We start from the raw sequence: 23,533 nt of genomic DNA, 5'->3' as shown, positions 1-23,533 counted from the left end.
GAGAAAAAAGAAATCAAAGGAAAGAGTGAGGGAGGGAGAGAGAGAGAGAGAGAGAGAAAGAGCTCGTGACGAACAAGACGTAAGCTACTCGTTATTTGCAAGGAAGAAGATTGCAGGCTCTATTTCTGCCTGTTCGCAATTAGGCGGGCAGCTGGTGGTGCCGAGGGAGGTAACTCGAAGCTGAGCGATAACGCAGCGATTCTCTGGGCAAGTTGAAGGGGTGGCGAAGAAAGGGGTTCTCCCTGAAAGAGAAGGACGCGCGCACCGAACACCCGCCGAGAGGTGTATATTAGACGCGGAACGCCGCGACGCCTAGATCAGAAGGATTCAGTTCGTTGTGCTGTTACTGTCATTCAAGGAAGACCGTATCAAGGTATGTCTTTCGAGATACCGACTCAAAGATTCACTTGTTATCACAGTTATTGTTATCTCGATCGACAGCAAAGTTCTGGTTTTGGAGAAAACTCTATACCGTAACGTTGTCATTGTCTTTAAGGTCTGGATTCGTCCTCGGTATTCAGTGTCGAGTGTCGAGTGTCGCATGTCTAAGTGTCTCGAGTATCGCGTATCGTGTCGTGACTAGGGAATGGAGCAAGAAAATCGAACGCAACAGGACATAAAAGAACACAAGTCGGGTCGAATCGAATCAAAACGAATTGTATATGGATTCGAATCGAACTAGGGTTGGGTCAAATTGAATCGGATCGTTTCGAAAGTCGAAAGGATGTATCACACGCCACATAGTCTTTCTTTCTCTCGGGTTTTATAAAACTTATATAGAAATCATGGATAAGAGACACAAGATGGATAACTAAAACATGAAAAGTTTGAATGGCTGTTTTTTTTGGCTTGAATTAAATAGAGCTTGTTTAACCGTGTTTGACTGTTACAGTCACGTTCCATTTTCAAATACAGAAGCACGCCATCGAATAAATGGTCGTCCAAGACTTAAGAGACAAATAACTGAAACAAAATAACGTGTATATACGGCCAGCTGTCTACCCAATGAGATATATCGAGAAAAGAACGACGTTCTCTCACTTTCTCTAATTGTCCGCTTTAATTTATATCAATTGCATCTTGGCACGGTCGTTCGAGAGTGATATCGTAAACGTCATCAACGAATCATGTTGACGCACGCTTTCGAATGAACCGTGAGCACATTTCAACTGTTGGTTGTTTCAACGAGTCAAAATCGTTTACCGAGTTTTTTCTTATTACTGTACCGATATCTAATATATTGCTATATCTATACATATTTTTCTTTTATATACTTGACATGACTTGTATATATATATACATATTTTTCTTTCATATACTCCACACGATAAGCATTATCCATTAATCATTACACAATCTTTTCCCTACGATGAAGGTCGATAGTCAAATCGTTAAAGAACAGGGGAATAGAATATAAAGAGTGTCAGAACTGTTCGAGGAAGGAAATATTGCAGTGGAGAATGGAGAAAAGGAGCTTATAAGTGGTTAAATACAGAAAAACGGGTGTAAATATCTTTTATATGTTATCATCTGTCTAACTGATAAATATCGAGAGTGATGAAAATTAGGATAAACATGGGATGTTTAAAATTAGGTGCTGTTTAATAGCTAGGTCATATTTACAAAAAATAACATGATAAAATCATAAAATCGCGTTTCGATTACTAACAATGAACTGTATTTATATTTCATATATATTGAAATTTTAAAATGTACAATTAACGTTTGTAAATAACATAGTGTGTTGTTAGTGGCAAAATCTCTTTCGATAATCGTTGGAAACCTATGCCGTGCGATAATTATAATTCGTTAGTAACAGCCGATAAGCATATTGATTACATCGATAAACGATATGTAATGATCTCTAATGATTTATGGATTACGTAATTACGAAATGTCGCATAGGTTAAATCGATCGGTTAAAAACTGAAAAAAAGAAAACATAGATACGTAGACGATCCAAGAGCACCATTTAAATAGTTTTATCATTTATTTATTATTAAGAAATGATAAGGCGATCGTGTAAGTGACGTTAGGAAAATAACCAACGTAACCACTTATTATTTACCATCATAATCGCACATGGTATACTAGCGACCGGCCAAGCGTTCGACCGACTGACCGACCGACCGACCGATCGACCGACCGAGCGACCGGGCAAACGAAAGAACGAACGAACGAACGAACGAACGAACGAACGGAGGGACGAACAAACACCGATCCAGAAAGCTATTCTGGGAATTTGCTACGGAACTCGAAGGCGAGCTACTTTCCGTTTTCAGAGAAGTTGTCGAGTTATTTATAGCTCAACCCTATCGTGGTCCGTTCGTCGGAAAAGGACATTTCATCTTTCTCCCGTTTCTGTCTTTTCTTACTAACGTTAATTTTCTTCATGGAATCTTTGCTCGATATTCTTTGCTTCGCTAATTGTAAGTACTAGATACATAAAAATCGGTTTGACGTGCATATTAATTTACGTTGATTCGATTCGATAGAATTCATCAAAGTAACAAACTAACCTATAAAAAGCCTGATGGTAAATATGGAACGGAGGAAGAGTCTAACGATCGTCCCAAACCGTTGACCGATTATTTCAAAGCTTCCATGATAGAAGATGGATGATCACACACGATTCGGAGTTTCATTCTTCGTTGATGGAGAGAAAGGTTGATTTGCATAGCCGTATTTGGAAAATTGAAGTTTGGAATTTTATTGGAAGAAACGGCGAGAACAGAACGGCACGGTGTTAGGGAATCGGAATAGAAAAATTCGAATGAATTGTGTTTTCGGACCGCATAATACTTTACGTACGAGTAAATGGAGTATAACCATTCCGTTGTGACTCGCGATACGGTTCGCCGCGAGAGAACACGAGCACGCGCGTGCAGAGGTACAACTGAAAGACAGCGAAAGGGAGGAAAGGGGAAGGGAAGTGAAGTAGGATCAGAGGAGGGGGTTAGCAATGAACGGGTGCGCGTAAGAGGAACCTAGGCTGATCGTAGTTGTTTCGAGTGGCCGCTTGACTCGCACAGGAGGGTCTTTTAACCGTCCATTCGCGTTAAGTGGCAGTCGTACCTACAGAGGGGCTCGACCGCAATAGAAAAGGATGGCAAAGCGTGTGCGTGCTTCGCAGCCCTACACAACCAGTCCGATTCCGAGTCAGTATTCACTGTGATTGGCTACTCTATCACCGATGCTTTGCTCTTTGCTCTGAACCTGACAAATTGGTGCCGCGTGTCGTTACGTTTCGGACGTTATTGTATTTTCCCCTCTCTTTTACAGTGTTCCATTTATGCGAAATTTACCGTTAATTTTGCTTGTCATATTTCTTCTTCGTACTTGTTTGTTTTCGTCCACCGGTTATCAGTTTTCCCGTATAATTTCTACACGCCACACACGAGAGAAAAAGATTTTACATCCGTTGCGTGATCTTGTCCTGTATTTCTGCATTTTCTACTGTCCCCCAAAAAGGGAAAGGAAAGAAAAAGAAAAACAGGAGAAGAAGAAGGCAAACTCGAGCCTCGTCGATTAAACTTTCCGTACAGAATTAATTCTTAAGTACATGCACGATATGTAAAACAACGGGAAACAAAAGTAGAAAATTTATACGTGAAAGAAAAGTTGGTGTATTACGTTCGTTCCATGTTTTGCAAGAAAGTTAAAACGTTACTGTGAACTACTAATACTTGTTAGAATTCGAAAGGGAAAGAGAGGTAAGAAGAGAAAGGGAAAAAGGAAGACAAGGAGGAGGAAGAGGGTTACGAAGCAGAAGAGAAAACAAGAGGAGGAGGAGGAGGAAGAGGAGGAGGAGGAATAGAACATAGAGCAGAAGAAGGAGGTGAAGGTGGAGGTGAAGGTACAGGTGGCGGTGGTAGTGGCAGCGGTGGTGGTGGTGGTGGTGGTGGTGGTGGTGGTGTGATGGTGGTGGTGGAAGTGAAGGTGCAAGTGGTGGTGGCGTTGGAAGGAGAGGCGAGAGTTGGACTAAAAAAAAGTAGGAGAAAGAGTTGAAAAATTAAAAAAAAGGAGCATACGTATAGTAGAAGATGAGAAAGTAATTACGCGTGTAGGTTAAAGGAAGAGTTATCGTATACAGTGGCGTATCAAAGACATATTTCGGTGTTTGATTCGGTATTAAGATTATAAATTTGGTGAACGACTGAACGAAGCAAGAACGGTTGTTGTTGGTACAAGGAGTAGCTGTCGACGTTGGAGCCAAACGCGTGAGAAAATTGGTCGGAGCGTATGCACCGACTGGCACGGATACAGACATTAAACCTATCAGCCCTCCTCATCGTTGACAGAGTTCTCTCTCAATCGTAATAAAGTTCAATGTTACGCAACTAAAACAATGATAAAATTATGAAAAAAAAAGAAAATACGTGATACGTAGAGGAGAGTTCTTGTGCAAATATAGAGAAGAATACGTTGTGCGAGAATGGAACAATTATAGGTAAAAACGAGCTACATATTGGGAAGAAGAAAAGCAAGCTAAAGCTCGAAGCTACGTTGTATTCGCGCTGTAAACGTTTGTTACCGGTGCACGGTATCCTTGTGGAAGGGAAAACTGCTAGTCGATAACGATGATCAAATTTTCTTAAGTCTCGAACGTATCAGTAGGGCTGATTTCGATTTAATTCGGTGTTCTTCGAGGGAAATGAAGCTGCCGGCGCGTATAATCCACCATGGAGGACAACGACCGTCACCGCGCTACGAGGAGCCGTGTCAACTTAGCGATTCGCTACGTGAGTTTCGAGAGTGAATGTTTCTGTGAAACTACCTATTTTGTAAGCGAAACTTATAAAGTATAATTGTAGTAAAAAAAAGTGAAAAGGCATGTTGGAGCGTGCGTAACATTTAACGAAATATTTCATCGAAAATAACGCTGTCTTTCGTTATTATGCATATTAATTTGCATCGATCGCTGCTTCGTTTCAGACGTGTCAATTTTCTACATTTTCTTCTCTTTTATCCGTTATTTCCTTTCATACCTTTCTTTTCTTTTCTCTTTGTATCTTCTTTCATAATTCTTTGGTTTATTTCTTTGTTTCTTTCGTCTTTGTACTTTTACTTTGTTTCTCTGCTCTTCGTTGAAATTTCTCCACTTAAACGCGCAGCCTGATAATCCGTATTCAAGAGAAACGATAAGATGACACGAAAATTACCTGTTCTTTTCCATACGAGCTGAATATTTTGAACAAGAGCAGGAAATTTTCAAGATCTTACACTAAGTTTTACCTTTTCTTTGTTTATACTTACATATGTCTAATCGAGTCTCATTTTGGCCCATGGTTTATGCTTTACTGTCGTTCGATGGACGACATTTGTCGTGTAAACGTAACGAACAGTTGGTTGCTGAAAAACTACAGTTGTTTCTTGATAAAAAGCTGACGATGATTGTATACAATTTTTGCATTAGATTTTTGCGTTAAAAAATTGGGAAAGATTTATTACAACTGGCTTTGAATGGAGAAGATAAAATGACGCAATGAACTTAGTTCTGTTGTCGGTTGATGCAACCGTGACGCGAGTTTACGCGACCATGACGAGACAGTTTCTAAAGTAGCTCGGTTCTTTCCGAATAGGTTACGCACGGTGTTTGAGAAAATCGAAATGACACGGAGGGAATTTTCTAGGAAATTTTAAATGTACGTTCTTAGAACGCGAAATAATAAAATATTTGTTGTACATAGCCTGACTCGGCAAAATATTGTATATTGGACGAAAACAAGCAAAGTTTATATGGCATCTTTGGTACTTGTCGTTGCATATTGACGAGGAACGTTGAACGAGTATCTTTCGGAATATTTTTTTTAAGAGCAGAGCATCTGTACAAATGGACGATAGAGCGTACGAGAGAAAGACAAGGGTGAAGCATTCTCGAGTAATGTATCGAACTATATTTAATTACCAAAAATAATATACGTGGAACAAGCCAAGTATGGCATCTAAAAAAAAGGAGTGAGATCTAAAAAGACAATAAGATAGAGGTTGCAATTATATAAGAAGTAGATAGCGGTGATAGAAATAGATGTACATATGTATATATGCAATGGAAACGTAGATAGAACTGGTATTGCCAGTGATGATATTGACGATGCTGGTAGATGTAGTGTTAATAGCGTTGACGATGTATACTAGTGATTCCAATGATTGCAACAGCGAGTAACGGTGACGGTGACGGTGACGATGACGGTGACGGTGACGGTGACGGTGACAGTGACTATGACGATGACGATGACGATACTGATAGCAACGTTAAGGACGTCAATAATAATAAACACTACAGAAGAAGAGATAGTGCATAGAAACACGGTACTGGTCAGAAATTCGAGTATCCTACGAACGAAGATAACCAGCTGGAGGTAACGTCATGTCGGAACTCTTTCTTTAGTTTGTCGAGCATATTTTATCTTCGTTGTGCTGAAAGAGTTAGTAACCGTAAGAGAAAGGACCAAATTACTTTGATACGTATAAAGGAGAGAGAGTAAAAAAAGGAAAGAGAGCGGATTTACGTATACACGATGGATACGTGAGCGAGCAGAGAAGAAAGGAAAGATTAGGAAAGAAAGCCGGATAGATAAATAAAATAATGGAATAAGTAGATGAATATACAAATAGGCCAATCCGATCGGTTCTTCGGATTGTCACGCACGGCCCACCTGTGCGCGGTGGATCGCGTCGGAGAACGGCTGTCCTTCGATATATCTCGCGTTGTTCGGCCCCGACGGACTCGGTGCTTGGAGCCGTAAGGGGGTGGGTGGCCGAGGAGGCGGGCGGGCATTCTGCCGCGCGCGCGCCTTTCTCGAGATCGCGATACCACAGTTCCGCGGTGGTACTTGTCTCGCATGTTTCCTTCCGCGACGTTTGAGGAACTACCTCGAAGAAGGAAGTGTTTCACAGGAGACAGAAATACGAAAGATTTCCGATTTCCCAAGAGAATCAAGTGGTCGTCGAGCGACTAAACGATCGTTAAGATACTACTACGGGAGGCGAGGTGGCGCGTACGAAATATCTAGTGAAGTGATTGTTGTTTTTCAGCCTTTTAAAGCTAACGTTAGATCGAAACATCGGAAAGTAGAAACGAAGTAAAGAAGGAATAAATAAGGACTAGAATCGAGACCAGCGGAGACGTTCTCGGTGAGATCGACGTACGATTTCTTTGATATCTTTCTTAATATCGTCGGCTATCACGACGATATTAAGAAAAGAGAAGAGAAGAGAGGGAGAGAGAGAGCGATTAATAGTGGATACGAAACTGTTTAAAAGGGAGGGTGGGAGATAGGAGGGGGAAGAGGGAGAAAATAGGGGGTGGAAAGCAGGTGGGAGGGTGGGAGGGAGAAAAGAGGAGGAAGCAGGAGAAGAAGAAGAAGAAGGAGAAAAAGAAAAGGAAGAGGAAGAAAAAGGTTACTGTAGGAAGGGATTTACCATAACAAAACCAAATTGCATAAAAACGATCGTCTCGGCTGTAGGAAATAGTTTGTACAACTGGAAAACAAGCGAACAGGAGTGCTGCGAAGCTGAGGAGAAGACAGAAGAGCGGTATCCATAGAAAGAAAGTTTGAAAGACTTAACAGCACACCTGAAGATAAACAGTTAGAAAGCATAACAAACGGGAATACGGTGAAAGAAAAAGGGAGAAAGAGCATTTTAAATGTAAGTTTTATATTTTTGTTATGTCTATCCTACGGATACAACGCGATACTTTAATTTCAATGCACTTATGATCGTCATTTCCGTTAATCGAGTCAAATCAATAAGACAGGTCAAATAGTTTCTCGTTGTTCTTTCAATTATTTTCATCTCGTTGGAGAAACATGCGCGATAAGGAAGACCCAAGGTTGGACATATTTAAAATTTGATAAAATAGAACGAAACTGCGGTTCTCTTTCGATTCTTCGCTTCAGCCAACCACTAATTTTACGTATCGTTCGTTTCATAACGTATCTCTATAAACAGTATTTTGCACTTTCACTTATTCACCTATTTATCCGTTTCGATGAATTTGCCGCAAAATGAGTTACGAGCTTCCGTATCGTTGAATCTTTCTTCGAAACTTTTTGTAAACGAATTTACACGACAAGCGTAAAACTCTTACGGACAAGTACTCGAAAGCAGCTAATTTAAAAAGTTGGAACCACATGTTGTCGAACGAAATTCTACCATGCTGTCGAGAACATTAACGAAAAGGGAAGAGCACTGTTAGAGTGCTCGAGTGGAACACTGTTAGAAAAAGACGAAGAATAAAAAGAAAGAAGGAGGAGGAGGAGGAGAAGGAGGAGGAGGAGGATAAGAAGAAGAAGACGAAGAAGAAAAAGAAAGAGAACAAACGAAAAGGTGAAAAGAAGATAGAGGATGAAAGGATATAGAGGGTCTCTATCTTTAGAGTTCATTCAGAGAATCTTTCACTCAGGGCCGAGTGAGGACCAAACACGAGTTGAGTCATACTTGAAAGACCAACGTATGAAGAAGCGGGAAACAAGGAGATTCGGGCTTGTTCTTCGCTTAGGTACATCAATTTAATCCGAATTTCCGTACTAGTGACAAGAAAACGAAATTATAAAGAATAGAAACGCACGGGAAACGTAATTAAGTAAAACGGAATGGCAAACAAAAGAGTTAATATCGGTTTAGTCGGAAAGTGTGGTATTTTTGATATACCGCTGTAAGAAAATGCGAACAGATCGTTCGAAGAAGCATTATTAATTACGTATAGCACGTATATAATACGTGTGTTTATGTTCTAATTCGATAGTCGTTCCTTTTGTAAGAGGCGAGTTTACACCTGAAGTGAAATATTTCTGCTACGCTACGTTAAAAGAGAAATAAAGGAGGAATAAAAGGAAAAGTTTGGTTACAATATGGAGAAAGGAAAGGGAAAGTACTGTTAAAAAACGGAATCGTGCGAAACAACATTTAACAATTAACAAGATGTAAGTAAGAAAGAAAGTAATGTACATATGCTCGTACTGGATGAAATCCTAAAAGAGCGAAAGAAACGGACATTGCGTATGTGATATCATAGAGTATAAGTATAAAATAAAGAAATGACGACGAAGGAAATCGGGAAAGAGTAGGAGGAATGAGGTACAGCCACCTGTAGCTAGCAGCGACACGCCTCTCGAGAAACTCGCCCAGCGAGCGTGCGCATTTTCTGGCAAGCAGGTAGAAACGTAGCTCACGGTCTTAATTCTTTCGGTATTTCACTCGAGTTCTCGAAATTATTAGCCTAGAAGATGAACGGACTAATCGTGGTCGATCTCGCAATGTTTCGAAAGAAATCTTATAAAACGATCGCAAAATGCAAGTAGGGAAATGCGCTGCATTTAACTAAATTGCGACACACGATTCCAGCAAACGTTAATATCGTTGCATCGTTTCTTCGCGATGCTTCAGATGTGAAATGTAGCGTAGATTCCGTTTCTTATAAATTTAGAAACATCGCAGAGATCCTTAATATGCGATTGCTTTTATACGGTTGGTACATCGTCGATGCTACACGCTGCCACGAAATTTGATTTCAAGCGGACAAAATGCATTTACTACTACGTACGGTTTACAACGGATCGTGTTACAAGCTAAGCCAGTATAGCGATTAATCGCGTTAGATCGTACCAGCTCCGTAACTGCCGTCTAAACGAGACGTGGCTTATGGTCAAAGAAAAACAAACGAAAATTGGCATATGTTCCTTATCAATTTTTTACACACGAGTAGTCTTATACCATGTTCGTGTGAATATTTAAAAATCTGTCGATCGAACGGTCAGTTCGATTAGTCCGAATTGGAAGGAAGAATTATCCGTATTGTACTCTTGAATCGTGGGCTTGTCTATCGTGGAACGTCATAGAGATCAATTTCTTCCTAGTTCCCGTTTCCATCGTAATTTACTTTCATTCGCGTTTCTATGTAACTACAAACTCACTATAGCTACCCCCTGCTTTTTTCTGTTTCTTCCAAACATTTACTAATTGCCATCGTTTATCGCGTTTACGTTCGATTCTTGATCGATCATCGTCTCGCTCGCGTGTTTATCCGTTTGCGAACGATGTCGTAGCATTCGTGGAAATTCGTTGGCATTTTGGAATTGCTAAGATAGAAAGAAAAGAGGAGAAAATAAAGGAAGGGAAGAGAAGAGGAGAGAGGAGATAAGAAAAGGAAAGCAAACTAATTGCGGAGATATTAAGGGAAGAGAAACTGAGAAAAGGATATGTTGGAATAACCGTAGAAAACACGTCGAAACATTAGCAATGTAAGATGCGGTGAAGCGAAACGAGAGAAGCGAAAGACAGAGAAAGGCTACAGCTTGTCGTAATGCGAACCATAGGACGCCAAGCTGTCTGCCGGAACGCTGCTTTGCCCCACTACAGTGTTCGACGCTAATGTCCAATCGCGACGTTGCTGCCAGCAGTGACTGCAACTCTTGTCTTGTTCTTCTTTCTGCATTTGTTTCTGCTTTTGCCCCTATTCCCGTCCTTGTTTCTGCTATTACTTGTACGCGTACTCGCGAACACTACGTTGCTTCAGTACCGTTGCTTCAGCCCCAATTCAATTTCTATATTTACTTCTGTTTGGCCACCATCTTCGTTCTTCGCGCTTATATTCGATACCTCGATCGTCGTTGTTGCCACTATTCGTTTATTACTCGCTTATTATCGATGATAGAGCGATCGTATTAAAATCACGACAACGTTTATTGACATTGCCACCATTGTCGTTACTTTCAAAGAAAAAAAAAAAAGAAAAAAAAAAGAAAATCAGTGGATAGAAACAACGACGAACGATAAGGGACACTTAAAGACGTCCGATGGGTGAAATCCGCGACTAGACAGCAATGTTGATACGATAACCAGAACGACAGTAGAAGCGACCACCACAGTGCAGGCTTTGTCCTACATACGCGAAATGTGTGTATATATATATACACATATATATATATACATGTACTTTACACTTTTAAAATGTAACGGGCAGCCAGGCCAGCCAGATCGTGTAAATAAATCGTGTACGATTCTCTCCTTATAGCTTCCTCTTAACCACCACTTAGCCGCGAGTTGGAGAATGATTCCAAGCATACTAAGAAAAAGACACGGCCACACTGAAGAAACAGTAACTTCTCTGTCGATGGCTGTGTACTGTGTATATATTCGTATACTTTCTCGTATCTCGACTCGGCGAGAAATAATTGGCTTCGACGTTCGATTTCAGTGACAATGTGACACCACGGTATTATTACGTTAAATAACGCAATTTACATGTATACGTCGTTCGAAAAGCATCTTACGTCAAACTTTTCCAAGCTTTTTACTTATCGTTAGACGGATCGAACAGATCGATATAGACGAAGCGAGGAACGCATCAAGTAGAAGCTGATATCTCTAGGATTTATCTTGCCGGAAGTAGGTTCGGAAGAGGCGCGATAATATTTCTTACTTTTGGGTTTATTTTTGTTATCGCCACACTTTCTATATTATAATCGGCCTGTTTGAGTATACGCTACGGTACTGTTGGCGTACAAGATTCAACATATAGAAAAATGGGGATATACAGAAGGGAGAAAGAAAGAAGAAGGAAGGGCGAAAGGAAAGGCGTGTACGCGCGCATAAAGCTCAATCCGAGCGACACACCTGTTGAACATTCCTTCGCAAATACCCGCGCGTCGACTACGTACATTGCATACGAAGGTGCATGCGGACGCAGGACGCAGCTGTGCTTGGCTTGCTTTGCCTTGCTTTGCCTTACCTTGCCTTGCTTTGCCTTGGCTTGCCTTGCCTTGCCTTGCCTTGTCTTGTCTCGCCTTGTCTTGTCTTGATTTGCCTTGTTTTGCTCTGCTCGTGAGTATTCCACGAATTTCATGGAAATAAGTTTCACTATTCGTCTTTTAATGCAAATATCAACTTGCACGTTGATTTGTTTCTACGAAATTCCTTTGTATAAGCGATTCCAGATGAAAAAGCAGTATGGAAAAACCTATGATTTCACGTGATTTTTGTTGAGTAACGTAACGCTAACAACGGACTACGTAATAGAGAGAATAAGACAATGCACGAAATATAATCATCTTTAATGAGAACTGGGATTTGAAGAAATCGATCTGTACACGCGTCGTTCGTTTGAATCGTAATTCTCTTTGCGCAAATTCTATCGCTATAAATTAATCGAGATGTTAAATTTGCTCTTGCCTAATTATACTCGTATGTTAATGATATACTTTGCTTTAAATTATTTATATACATACGCTAAAATAACGATGAGATGACATGTATATACGTATATTTACGTGCCCAAGTATATATATATACATACATATACGGGGCCAAATTAGACGATACGACGTTCGACCGTACTATTCGATCGGAATAGTTAAACAGTTGGAAAGATAAAAAGAGGCAGCAAAAAGATGTATGAAACGAGAATCGTCGTTCGATCGATAAATGGATTTAGAGATTTTATCGCGATCATTAACTCGTCATTAGCTGTCGGCATAGGTTAATAAGGACTGTCCTTATGTAATTAAAGCAAACGATTGACGTCATCGGCTCTTCTATTTATGTAGCATCTCTTCGAGAATCGGAGAACCACCAGTAGTATACGCGTGTTTCTGTTTTTTCATTCTGATTGTCGACGATTCGATGTATCGAGCTGTTTCTACGAAAGCGTATGACGTCAAAGGAACGTACCCTTTTTTGTGCTCTGCGTTCCCGGCATTTAATAGCTATAAGCTAGTATCCACCTTCCAATTGGGAATTATTTTTCGATATGTTATTTTCGATATGTTAAAATGCGAAGGTATAGCAGAGGTAGAGTCACGATGACAATCACGATATTTCATGACTGTGCGTTTCAAGCGTACGTTTGTTGGCCAGCAACGATCGAGTTTTTTTAGAAGATGCATCTATCCATCGGTCGTTGAAAAGTTTTCGAAATATTTCGCAAAAATCTGCGCACGCGTCCACGTGTACAGGTCGTTTATATCGGTAGTGCAAAAAGAGAGAGAATACGGATACGAGAGAAAGAAAGAAAGAAAGAAAGACCAACGTACGGGGGATGACGATGGGGATGGGAAAGGGGAAGAGAGAAAAAGAGGAAAATGGGAAAGAGGGAGAGGGAGAGAGATCGTGCAAAAGGGGAAGAGCTCGTATTCGCATTTGGAATCCCATACGCCATACAGTATACAGATTCCCACTTCTGTCGACTCAGCCTTTTCCTCCTTGTCGAGGTTACAAACAGCATCTGTACACGTCAGAGCACACCTGGGTGGTGATCTCGTGTATTAAATTATCGTCGTGTTGATCTTGCAAGCGAACGGGAGATCGTTAGTTTTGCTCCAAGATCCCGCGATCGAGGACGCCGGACGCCTCGATCCTCCGTCGTCCGTTCAACCCGCCTATCTCTCCTTCTCCTTGAGTTCTTCGGCTTCTCCGCGTCCTTCTCCCCGCTCCGCTGACAACCCCCGCCCTCCCTTTTTCTTCTCTTTCCCTCCTCTTCCTATCCCACCTCTTTGATCTTCGATCGTGACCAGATAACCAGCACTTTCGCGGCACTTTCAAAGTATTACCTCTAACTACGTTCGACTCTACCGGAAAGTTCTCGAACTTGTTCAAGAACGATATAGATTCCTCGATGCCTTTTCGCTTTCTTGATATTTCTTTTAATACCTATGGCATATAGTACTTATTTAAGTACCAGTTTAGTTTATGCACCTCCCTCTGCGCTGTTACCGTTTACAAGTGAATAAATCTCTCAATTTCTTTCATCGTCGATTTTTATCGTTGATCGGAACATCTGTCGGTACCGTGCACCATAGCTGCATATGTTATTCTTATACGTGTTCTTTAAATAGAATCAATTTCTCAACACAGCGTGAACAGCCATGAGTTTTTATGTAGCAATGAAACAGAAAAAGAGAATAATAGGTAAATATAATTTTAAGTATCATGTACAAATTCGTATATTAATTTGGAGGTGATCGATAATCCCTTTGCTGGTTGATCTCGTCACCTCGTTGTCTATCGATTTACGATCCGCGTCTACCTTTTTCTTTTTCTTCCTTCTTTTTTTCCCTTGAATCTGCTCGCTTACCGCTCAAACGGTTCCTTTTCTCTCCTCCTCCTCCTCCTTCTTCTTCTTCTTCTTCTTCTTGTTCTTCTTCTTCTTCTTCTTCTTCTTCTTCTTCTTCTCCTCTTGCTTCAGCCATCTAATCTTTCTCCGCGTTTAATTTTTCTCCATCCCTGCAAATACTTCGACTATCTTTTCTGCTTGCTTGCTCTATTAAGTAGCGAATCTGTATCGCGTCGTCTCTCTTCTTCCTAAGCTCCGTTCGTTTCGATTAATTTCCTCGCGAATGAACGCGTATGAATAAAAAGAGACGACGAGAAGACCATTTTATTCGAAAGATCCACGTGTTTGACCAGAACGATCTGCATACACGTGTAAGTACGCACACCACTGTCACCGGCGTAGAAATATCGGGTAAGCTGGTTCACGAGGAAAGCCAAGGAGGTCGGGAAGGGACTGCACTGAATCGCGTATATGTACGTACATGAATACACGAATGTGGTAGGAGACGGGCAGACAAACTCAGACCAAGACACGAAGCACACACGGTTCTAGCGAGTCTTCTCGTGAGCTCGTCGAGCAACTCCTTCTCACGATTGAGTCATCCGGCACGGGAAGAGGACCACCTGGTGAGGAGAGCCCAACGATGTATCTAACGATATAGACCGTTTCGCCTCGTGGCTCCTTCCTCTTATCCCATTCGACCCAACTGGCTTTCGACTTCGGTGGGTTCGACTCAAAACGATTCGATTCAACTTGTAACGTTACTATTCTCTCTCTTTCTCCTTTTTTCCCCCTCGTTTTGCTAGCGATCTTATATTCGTTATTTTCTTATTTGATGTTGATAATTCTGGGAACATGTTGCTGATTCTGGGTAGTGGCATTACAACGCAACAGGATATGCTTCGAGATACTCTCTCTCTCTCTCTCTCTCTCTTCAAACAAACAAATTCAACTGATCTCTTCTTTTCGATAAGCTCTCAATTCCGAATTCTCGGAAGAGCTTGTATAACACCGGAGGAACGACAAACGTTCGTTCGTTCGTTTTCATGCGTTCGTTCGATTATTACATTCGTTCTCGCGCCGCATTTTAGATCTGAAATAAAAATAGTTAAACGGACGCAAGTAAACGGGATACTTCGCAGGCATGTCGGTAATATTTCGGGTGCAAGGAAGAGATCTATATTTTAATTCGCACGATTCGAATGCAAGCATTTAAGATGCGTGTCGATAAAGGAGTTGCATTCGGTCGCGTGTAAGCATCGAACGTGTATACAGTACGTACGTACATAACTAGTGACTCGGATAACAGCGCGCGACAGAGCCGTGAAGCGGTGCCGAAGAGTGTATAGTTTTTTGCTAAGGGGGATTTACAGATTGCACACCTGTGCATGGCTCGACCGAGGAAAGACCTCACCTGTCGAGTAACCGGTCTCCATTGACTTTTTCTTCGTTTACGTACACTCACTTTGCTTTCTGCTCTCCACTCTACTCTCCGCTATCTGCTCTTCACCCTTCGTATTCCACCCATCTCGCCATCCATTCTTCCTCGCCCCTCAACCTCGACGTTTAGTTATAGTTTTCCACCCTAAAATCTTTACCGTGAGCCTTTCGTCTCCTATTTTCATCTCTAGTTGATCCGACGCAGGTTGATCGCGTTCACCATCCGTAGTTTTTTTATTCTCTCTTTATCTTCGGGACTCGAGACGAACCTAGAATTCCAATTTAGTATAGCAGGAATTTATCTTTTTTCGCTCTGCGAAGAAGAGAAAGCTGTAGCTATAGCCGGAGACTTTTAATCGCAAATCGACGCTACTTTCGCAAATCTGACTAAATACCATCGAAATACGTAATATCGGAAACGAACGGAAACTCGTCTACAGATAAATTCAACTATTGTAATTAAACCTGTTAAGTGGAGTTTTAATCGATCGATTACCGTTTATCGACGCCGATTATCGTTGCAAATTAATGCAAATCGTTAGAAAAACTAGATGAATTAGCGGCGCGATACGACGCAACGCAGCGAGACGGCCAATGATCGGCGATCAACAGTCGGCGGTCGGCGATCGATGATCGATGATGGACGATCATACTCGGTCTGAAAATCCGTGGGACGATGTTTAACGATCGAGACCGAGCGACTTTAGCGGCAAATTATCGGGCTGCAGGTAATTACCAGGTGGGGGTCCGATATAGAGTGGGGCGGTTTGAGAGTTCCAAGAATCGGTCGTGGCTAAAAATAAGATCCCACCCGGGAGCAGTGATTATGTTCCGAAAAAAGAGAACCGAGCGAAACGTTCTCCTCGGCGTGTACAGGTGCCGCCGCGCCGATGAGACGAAGGCAAAAGAACAAACAAGAAACCGTCGTGCGTTCGAGAATCTCGCATTGCCCCGCATCGCCGCGCATAAGAAGGCTCCCCTCGTCTCGCACATTGCTATGCAGTACCGTGCCGTGCTGTGCCGCTCTGCGCTTCAGCTCCGCTTAATGAAGTTGTCGGTTCGGGACGTTTACAGGTGGGGCCTACCTGCGTGTGGTCCATTCACAACGACTGCCGCGGGACTGGTTAGGAGGAGAGCTTTACATCTTTACTTTTACCTCACGAATCGCTTTGAGTTTGTCGAGCCTCGAAATGCCGTGTGCTCGACTCGAACAGGGCCGCGGTCATTATCGTCGACGTTGTCATCGTCGTCGACGACGTTCTTCTCCTTCTCGTTATTGCTGTCGCCGCTGTTTGTTACTGTCACCACGGTAAAATGACAAGGAGAACACGGACGGCCACTATTACGAGTGCCACGAAACAACTTGTACACTTTCGAGGGGTTAGGTTCGGGAAAGAGAGTGCAGGAACACTGAAATGTACAAGTACGAAATCCATATGCATCCGTATGCAGTGTACGAACTGTACAAGCATATAAGTACTTACACGAGTCTCCGCGATGGATGGATTTAATACATCTTCGAATTTTACGTTTCTCGCACTCTCTCTTCCCCTCTTTTCCTCTTCCCCCCCCCCTTTCTCCTTTTCTTCCGCAATATTCGCTAGTCTTTCTTTCCTCTGGCGCAGTTTTATCGTAGATATATTATTCGCCACAGAGACGTTATTCGTTCTTAAACTTCGGCAAATCTCGACTATGTCTTTCCAGCTCAAAGGATATAAAACGATCGGTTTCTTTGACATCTTCGTTTCTTTCCGATTTGCCAATCTATTTTGTACTTTATTTCTTTTTCAGACTATGCATCGGCAACAGAGGCTTCGTTCCTCATCGTCGTCTTTATCATCGTTAACCTTACCGCTCTCGATGTCTCGTTCATCTATCCCATCCACAACTACATCGATATCGTCTGTAACGATGCCGTCTTCTACGACAACCTCAACGTCGCCATCGCCGTCGCCATCGACACCGTCGTCGCCGTTGTCATCGTCGTCCATCTTTCTACCATTGTCAACGACGTGGCCGACATCGAACTTGTCGTCGTATTCCTGGAGCGTACAACAAACCTCGTGCTCGAGGTTACCTTCGTTACCAAGCGAATCGTCGATCGTGTCAACTGTATCGATACCCTGCCCAAAACTCGTCTCTGTGTTAGCTTGGTCTGTGACACTGTTACTCGTTTCATCGTGCATCGGTCTAACGGACGCTGGCATCTTGAATGGACATCCTTTGGGTAAAAGGTCCTTTATCGATATTCAATGTAAGGGTATATACGATAAAAGTATCTTTGCCCGACTGGACCGTATCTGCGAGGATTGTTATAACCTGTTTCGGGAACCTCAATTACATCAACTATGCAGGTAATTATCCATAAAGATTCGAATACGTTCTATCAATCGTATATGCGACATACATCGTCTATTCGTCTAGTGTGTTTATCGTAACGTATCGTGGATTTAGATAACCATCGACGAACGAAATTTTTCGGTACCATCGCAAAGTAATGCACGCGACACGATTCCTTCCTTTCGATATAAAACATAAGCAAGTATGCACTTACATTTTTATTTTTTGTCACGAATGCTTTTACCCGGCCGTATCGTCGACATCCTCTGTCCTTTCGATAGAAAACATTCGTTTTACTGCACGCGTTACGTATACAGTGACTGCAATCGTCTTGTCTTTTTTACTCCGTCGATAATACGACGCGTGTGCGATCGGATGTTTCGTGCCTCAAAAACAGTACAAATTAGAGAAAATTTAGGAGGGCAAGGAAGATGTTCAATACCGTCTAGATATGAAATTGTTCAAACATTTTCTCTGTAGAACGTGCGCGTGATTTCTTTTACGCCTTACGTAAACCGTTTTCGAGAGGAAGTGCGACAATCGAAAGGTCGATACGTAACTTCGATTGTATTTCGATGGATTAAAGCGTACTTTCGATTAGATACGTCGATGATACGGATGTCGAGAAATCGCAAATCGTAAGCTCGAAGAAGGAAGGAATATTGGAAAAAGTGTATCGTCCAGTGATTGTTTTACCTTTCGTCGGTGAATTTGCGAGTCGAAGGTTGTCTAAAAATCCTTATCTTATACTAGCGAGAACGAACCTCGCTAATGTTTCACTTATTTTCAGATCTAGGACGAATCACTCAAGATAACGATATGTAGCGAATTCAACGGATTATATTTAGTGTTTGTATTTTGAAATCTTTTCCAGGAAAAACTGCTTTACATCAGACTACTTCAAAGGATGCTTAGACGTACTGTTGTTACAAGACGAAGTAGAGAAGATCCAAACATGGATCAAGACACTTCATGGAGCGGAACCCGGGGTTTAGGTAGCTTCTTTTTTTGTGTTTATGATTTCTTATCCGCGTATTTTCATTTTATAGCTTTACATGTAGTACTCTATTCGCCGAACGCATTCGCTTCTCTCATTTTCCTCTCTTTTCGATCTACCCCGATCATCTTATCGTCCTTTTCTATTTTATCATTTTCTTTCAGCAATCATTCATCTTACTTGTGTCTCGAACAACTACTTCTTTCTCCTTTAACTACTTTTACCTCTTTAAATTCTTCTTCTTCTTCTCCTCCTTCTCATTCCCCTCTTTCTGTTTCTCTTTCTCCATCTCCATTCTCATCTTCTTGTCCTCCTATATTCCGATTCTTGAATTTTCTCTACTTTTTGGTTGCACGTTTGTTTTCGTTGCTCGTTAACAAGTTCTCGTTCCCGATAGTTACCAACGTTTACGATCGAACTAGTTGTTTTCCGATCGACGGAAACTATACGCCTTTGTGGTCGTCTCAAGAATTTATGAACCACGACTCAACGATGCACACAATATACACGATGATACGCGACATATGCGCATGCTGCCCTTAGGTAATTCTAAGTAAATTTCGCAATAATAAAACGATGTTGCTCGATATTTTAGTACATTTTATAGGTATTTCAATAGACGCATTATGCGCATTTTGAGCGACGAGTAATTACTCTTTTTCGATTAATTTCTTCTAACTCTTACCTCTCGTAGATAAGTACATGTTTATTTGTATGCTTATCGATTTTTCAATATCGTAGCTAACCATATTTGAGGATACATAAGATACAAAATGGCGGCGTTACATTCTTTTACCGATTTGGTCGTTCGTTTTCATTCGTTTTTTCCATTTTTCTCCCAACGATTTTTGAGATGAGCAACACACATTTTTCGACATTTTTTCCAACTGTTTTTTGTCGCGCGTTATCGTGCCTCATCGAAACGACATAGATTTTGTACTAACGTACATTTTTCAGACAACACGACGGGTACAGGATGCCAATGGAAATATGTACTGCAAAGAGGAGAGAATAATAAAACAAGTTTTTGCAACGTTCAAATATTTTTGCAGGTTCTGTTGCTGGAAGCAGCTGTTGCGTATTTTGTCGTTTTTTGTCTCCTTGCAATTACGATTTTTGCGGACAAGATATACCCATTGTAAATCATTTACTAGTCATTTCACATTTTATAAGAGAAAAAATATGTACACCGTTTCAATCGGTACATTTTTCAATTTTTCGATTTTTCAATTTTTCAATTTTTCGATTTTTCAATTTTTCAATTTTTCAATTTTTCAATTCTACGTTATTTAACAATCGTTGTATCGAAATTAAAGGATTCGTTTGTGTGTGTTTATCGTAAACGCGAAAAGGCGTGGTTTATTCGCTGACATTTCATGTGTCGTAAAACGACAATTTCACGTGTGTAACTGACAATAACAATGAGAAAGTTTCTTGTTTCAGGGCGTAAAAGAAGACCGTATGAAACCAAACGAACGAATCCTAGATTTTTTCTTTTCATTTCTTCTTTCCTTCTCTTTTTTCCTTTTTTCTTTTCTTCTTCCTCAGTTTTACATTCGATTTACAAACAAAAAAATCCGGTTTACACGATAAGATATAAGGTATATATATATATATATATATATATATATATATATCCGATCTAATTTATTTCTTTATATATTTAGGCAAAACTGCTTTGGTACGCAATACTTCAACAGCTGCGTTCAAGCATTGCTGCTTGAAGATGAAAAGGAAAAGCTTTTGGAGATGGTCGAGTACCTAGGCGGCAAGAAGTAAGAAGAAAAGAACACAGAGGCGCTTTCATTACGAAGACTTTCATTTACACGACATCTACGATGAACGATTCTAACAAGACCAACGAGGAACTACGAGAAACGAGAAGCTATAAGAAACAATTTTGACAACGATTTTCCGCAGAATTTTGAGTAACTTATCAACATTCGTTCATGCTATTTCCTTCACAACGTCCGAAAGATCGAACACCCCTGAACTGGGAATTCGAGGCACGCTACGCGATCATACCTCTTCCTTTCGTTTCCAGGATGCATCAAATGGATTAGCAGTAAATGTAATTGATTACTACACGCATACACTCGTTCACACGGAGAGAGCGGGAAAATGGGAGAGAAAAAGAATGAGATATGCAAATATGCATCCGGGAGGAAACAAATCTTTACGGAAACAGATTGAATTTTGGACAGATTTAATGGACGAATATTCGATGAATTATCAGTTAGATAAATCAGCAAAATTTCTGCTTTTGCTACAAGGCAGTCACAGATCTACCGACAGATCGACGTGATCGTAGACGTAATAAAGCATTAGTTAAATTATTCATTTTTATCGTTATCTCGACTTCGTCTCATTCGTTTTTCTCCTTTTTCAAAGCATTGCGTATCAAAGCATGAAAACGAAGTGGTATGAGCTAAGTTTGCGTGCTAATGAACCCATATACGAATCTAGTCGACAGAATATTTGCGTTTTATTCAATTAATCATTAATTATTTACTTTAAATACCGTCGTCCGTTATTACAACGATTATTATTTTTTATCCTTTTATATTGATATTATAATTCTTAGAAAACTAGCAATCGTACATGTTACTTATTCAGTATATGATTCCAATGGTTAAAGTAGATTGATAGATAGTTAAATAGTTAGATAGATAGAGCCTTTATGATGGTTTGTCGCAATTACCATTAAAAATCTCGCCCAAACCGCTTTATATGCACTTGTGGAAGAGGACAAGATTTTCGTTATAGATTTTAGTAATAGACTTCGATTCGATCGTCGAAATGTTCAAATGATTGGCTAAAGCAGGGCATTCGATACAAAAACCGAGGAAGATTCATGGATCAAATTAATACTACGTCACCAATTATCTACAGTATTTCTATTATTAATGCTATAATGTTACTGCTGCTACCACTATTACTATTACAATTGCCGCTCTACAAAAACTACAAAAACAGTAAAAATAATTATACTGTTGTTGTGGTTGTTAAATCATTGCTATTGCTACCTCCAATAGTACTGCTATCGCTACTGTGACCGTTATTACTGCTATTGTCGTTGCAATTGTATATAAGTAAAATTACTTGCATCGTCACTCTCGTTGCTACTCTATTTCCACTTTCACCACAGCTATTACATCTACTAATACTATTGTTTCAATTATTGCTACTATTAACTTCAACTATGACGGCAATTCAACGATATCGATATCATCATTGAATACTATTGCAGTTGCTATCGTTTTTATTACTGCTATTCTTATTGATTATTACTACAGCTGCTATTGCTACTTCTACTATTACAACCCTTACTATTACTATCGCTACTATTATTATCGTTAGTACTATTACTATTATTAACTTATTGCTATTGCTACGACTATGACTTCTATTACTGATATTGTGTTATACTATATTATATTATTTTATATTATATTGTTAGTTTATAGCATACTTATTGTTGTTTAATTGCTACGACAGTGTGACAACTTCGACTTCACCTTTGACTATTTGGAAAAGTATAGGGAAGCGAACAAAATTGCGTGGTGTAGATAGCTAAAACAACGACCAATGCGAATACTCGGTTGTTCGTGAGTCGAACGATGAACGGAGTTATGCGTATGTAGTAAATGTATAATATTTATTTATTTGTTTACTTTTTTAGTTTGAGAAAGGCGATCGTAAAGCGGTCACAAAACTTACGCAACAATATTCTTCGAAATAGTTATTGTATGAAAAAAGTTACGATCGAAATTAATCATTTCCGCGTATAAGTTTACAGCCCGATAGATGATCTCTGATTATCAAGCAGGAACCGTTAAGTGGATACTATGAAAATTCCATTAACGTTACTAAATATTATTTATTGTTCTAACACTCGTCCCAATCCTGGGAATTACGAACCATTCCAAAATCAGTATTGAACCCATTCCGATATCGTTCCGAAATCTCGTCGCCGATATATATCCGTTTCTACCTCGTAACATATGTAACTGTTCCTCGAAATCATCTACACACTTTTGTTACCGAGTCTTGCGAATGTCGCCGTTCCAACAGTTAAAACACCGATTATCGACTGTTCGTTTTACGATATATAATGTATTTTATGTATGTATATCGATGGTAACCCATTGCTCATGTCACCAGGTACGTAGGTAGAAACGAAAAAGACGTGGCGTGATGTGCGTATATTATTTGATTTAATTCGATTCTTTTATAATTTTCTCTCCCCCCCCCCTCTCTCTCTCATTCTGTTTCTCTCTCTATATATATATAAAATATACTATATTACATCTTATATAGTATATAATATATACTATCTTATATAATATATATAAAGTATAATATATATTATATACTTTATATACATACATACATGTACATACTGTACGTTATACGTATACTTTATATTCCATACGCATAAAGTGTAACGTATAAACACACATGTATATGCATAAAAAATTACGTACACGCGCTTCATGTACCTAAGCGACGTGTACGCACACATATGTGTACGCGTACGATTATTGACACGGATATTTAAATCTATTCTTGTTTTGCGTGAATAAAGATGATTCAAAAATGAACAGCCTTTCTGCCGCCTCTGTATCTCACCATTATCCCCATATGATGATTCTGATACAACCGATCAATTTAGCATTACCTAGCCTATATTACGCGTA

General features: G+C 40.3%; 3 protein-coding genes across 13 annotated transcripts in view; 2 read left to right on the top strand and 1 right to left on the bottom strand.

Annotated features, from left to right (window-relative positions):
* The window catches only part of LOC105681084 (peroxisomal leader peptide-processing protease), a 28,550-nt gene that overhangs the window by 3,545 nt on the left and 1,472 nt on the right, over positions 1 to 23,533 (bottom strand). For 2 of the 6 annotated variants that reach the window (XM_033322080.1, XM_012388537.3), the window contains exon 1: positions 2,812 to 2,887. The exons of 1 other annotated variant lie outside the window; for it this stretch is intronic. The gene's annotated coding sequence lies outside the window, so the exon portion shown is untranslated. Of the gene's footprint in view, positions 1 to 2,519; positions 2,888 to 5,256; positions 5,630 to 18,050; positions 18,366 to 23,533 lie in introns of those variants that run through there. 3 more of the 6 variants (XM_012388539.3, XM_024369338.2, XM_012388536.3) reach the window with 3 other exon arrangements.
* On the top strand, positions 236 to 22,578 carry LOC100741592 (ion transport peptide-like). Of its 6 annotated transcripts, none has more exons than XM_033322081.1 (4): positions 236 to 373; positions 17,288 to 17,850; positions 18,711 to 18,831; positions 20,501 to 22,578. In XM_033322081.1, the coding sequence occupies exons 2-3, from the start codon at positions 17,291 to 17,293 to the stop codon at positions 18,829 to 18,831; spliced, it is 681 nt and encodes a 226-aa protein (XP_033177972.1). In that variant the 5' UTR covers positions 236 to 373; positions 17,288 to 17,290; the 3' UTR covers positions 20,501 to 22,578. The 6 variants fall into 6 exon arrangements, with proteins under 6 accessions (XP_033177972.1, XP_033177974.1, XP_024225109.1 ...); XM_033322083.1 differs by lacking the exon at positions 236 to 373 and adding an exon at positions 3,028 to 3,158; XM_024369341.2 differs by lacking the exon at positions 236 to 373 and adding an exon at positions 3,906 to 4,742.
* Positions 16,254 to 17,086, top strand: LOC117151960. Its single transcript, XM_033322085.1, has one exon. It carries the CDS (start codon positions 16,323 to 16,325, stop codon positions 16,812 to 16,814), a length of 492 nt encoding a protein of 163 aa, XP_033177976.1. The 5' UTR covers positions 16,254 to 16,322; the 3' UTR covers positions 16,815 to 17,086.

The sequence above is a fragment of the Bombus impatiens genome, unplaced genomic scaffold (assembly GCF_000188095.3).
Source record: "Bombus impatiens unplaced genomic scaffold, BIMP_2.2 scf_0549, whole genome shotgun sequence".
Classification (NCBI taxonomy): domain Eukaryota; kingdom Metazoa; phylum Arthropoda; class Insecta; order Hymenoptera; family Apidae; genus Bombus; species Bombus impatiens.
This window is presented reverse-complemented; position numbering and strand designations above follow the sequence as displayed.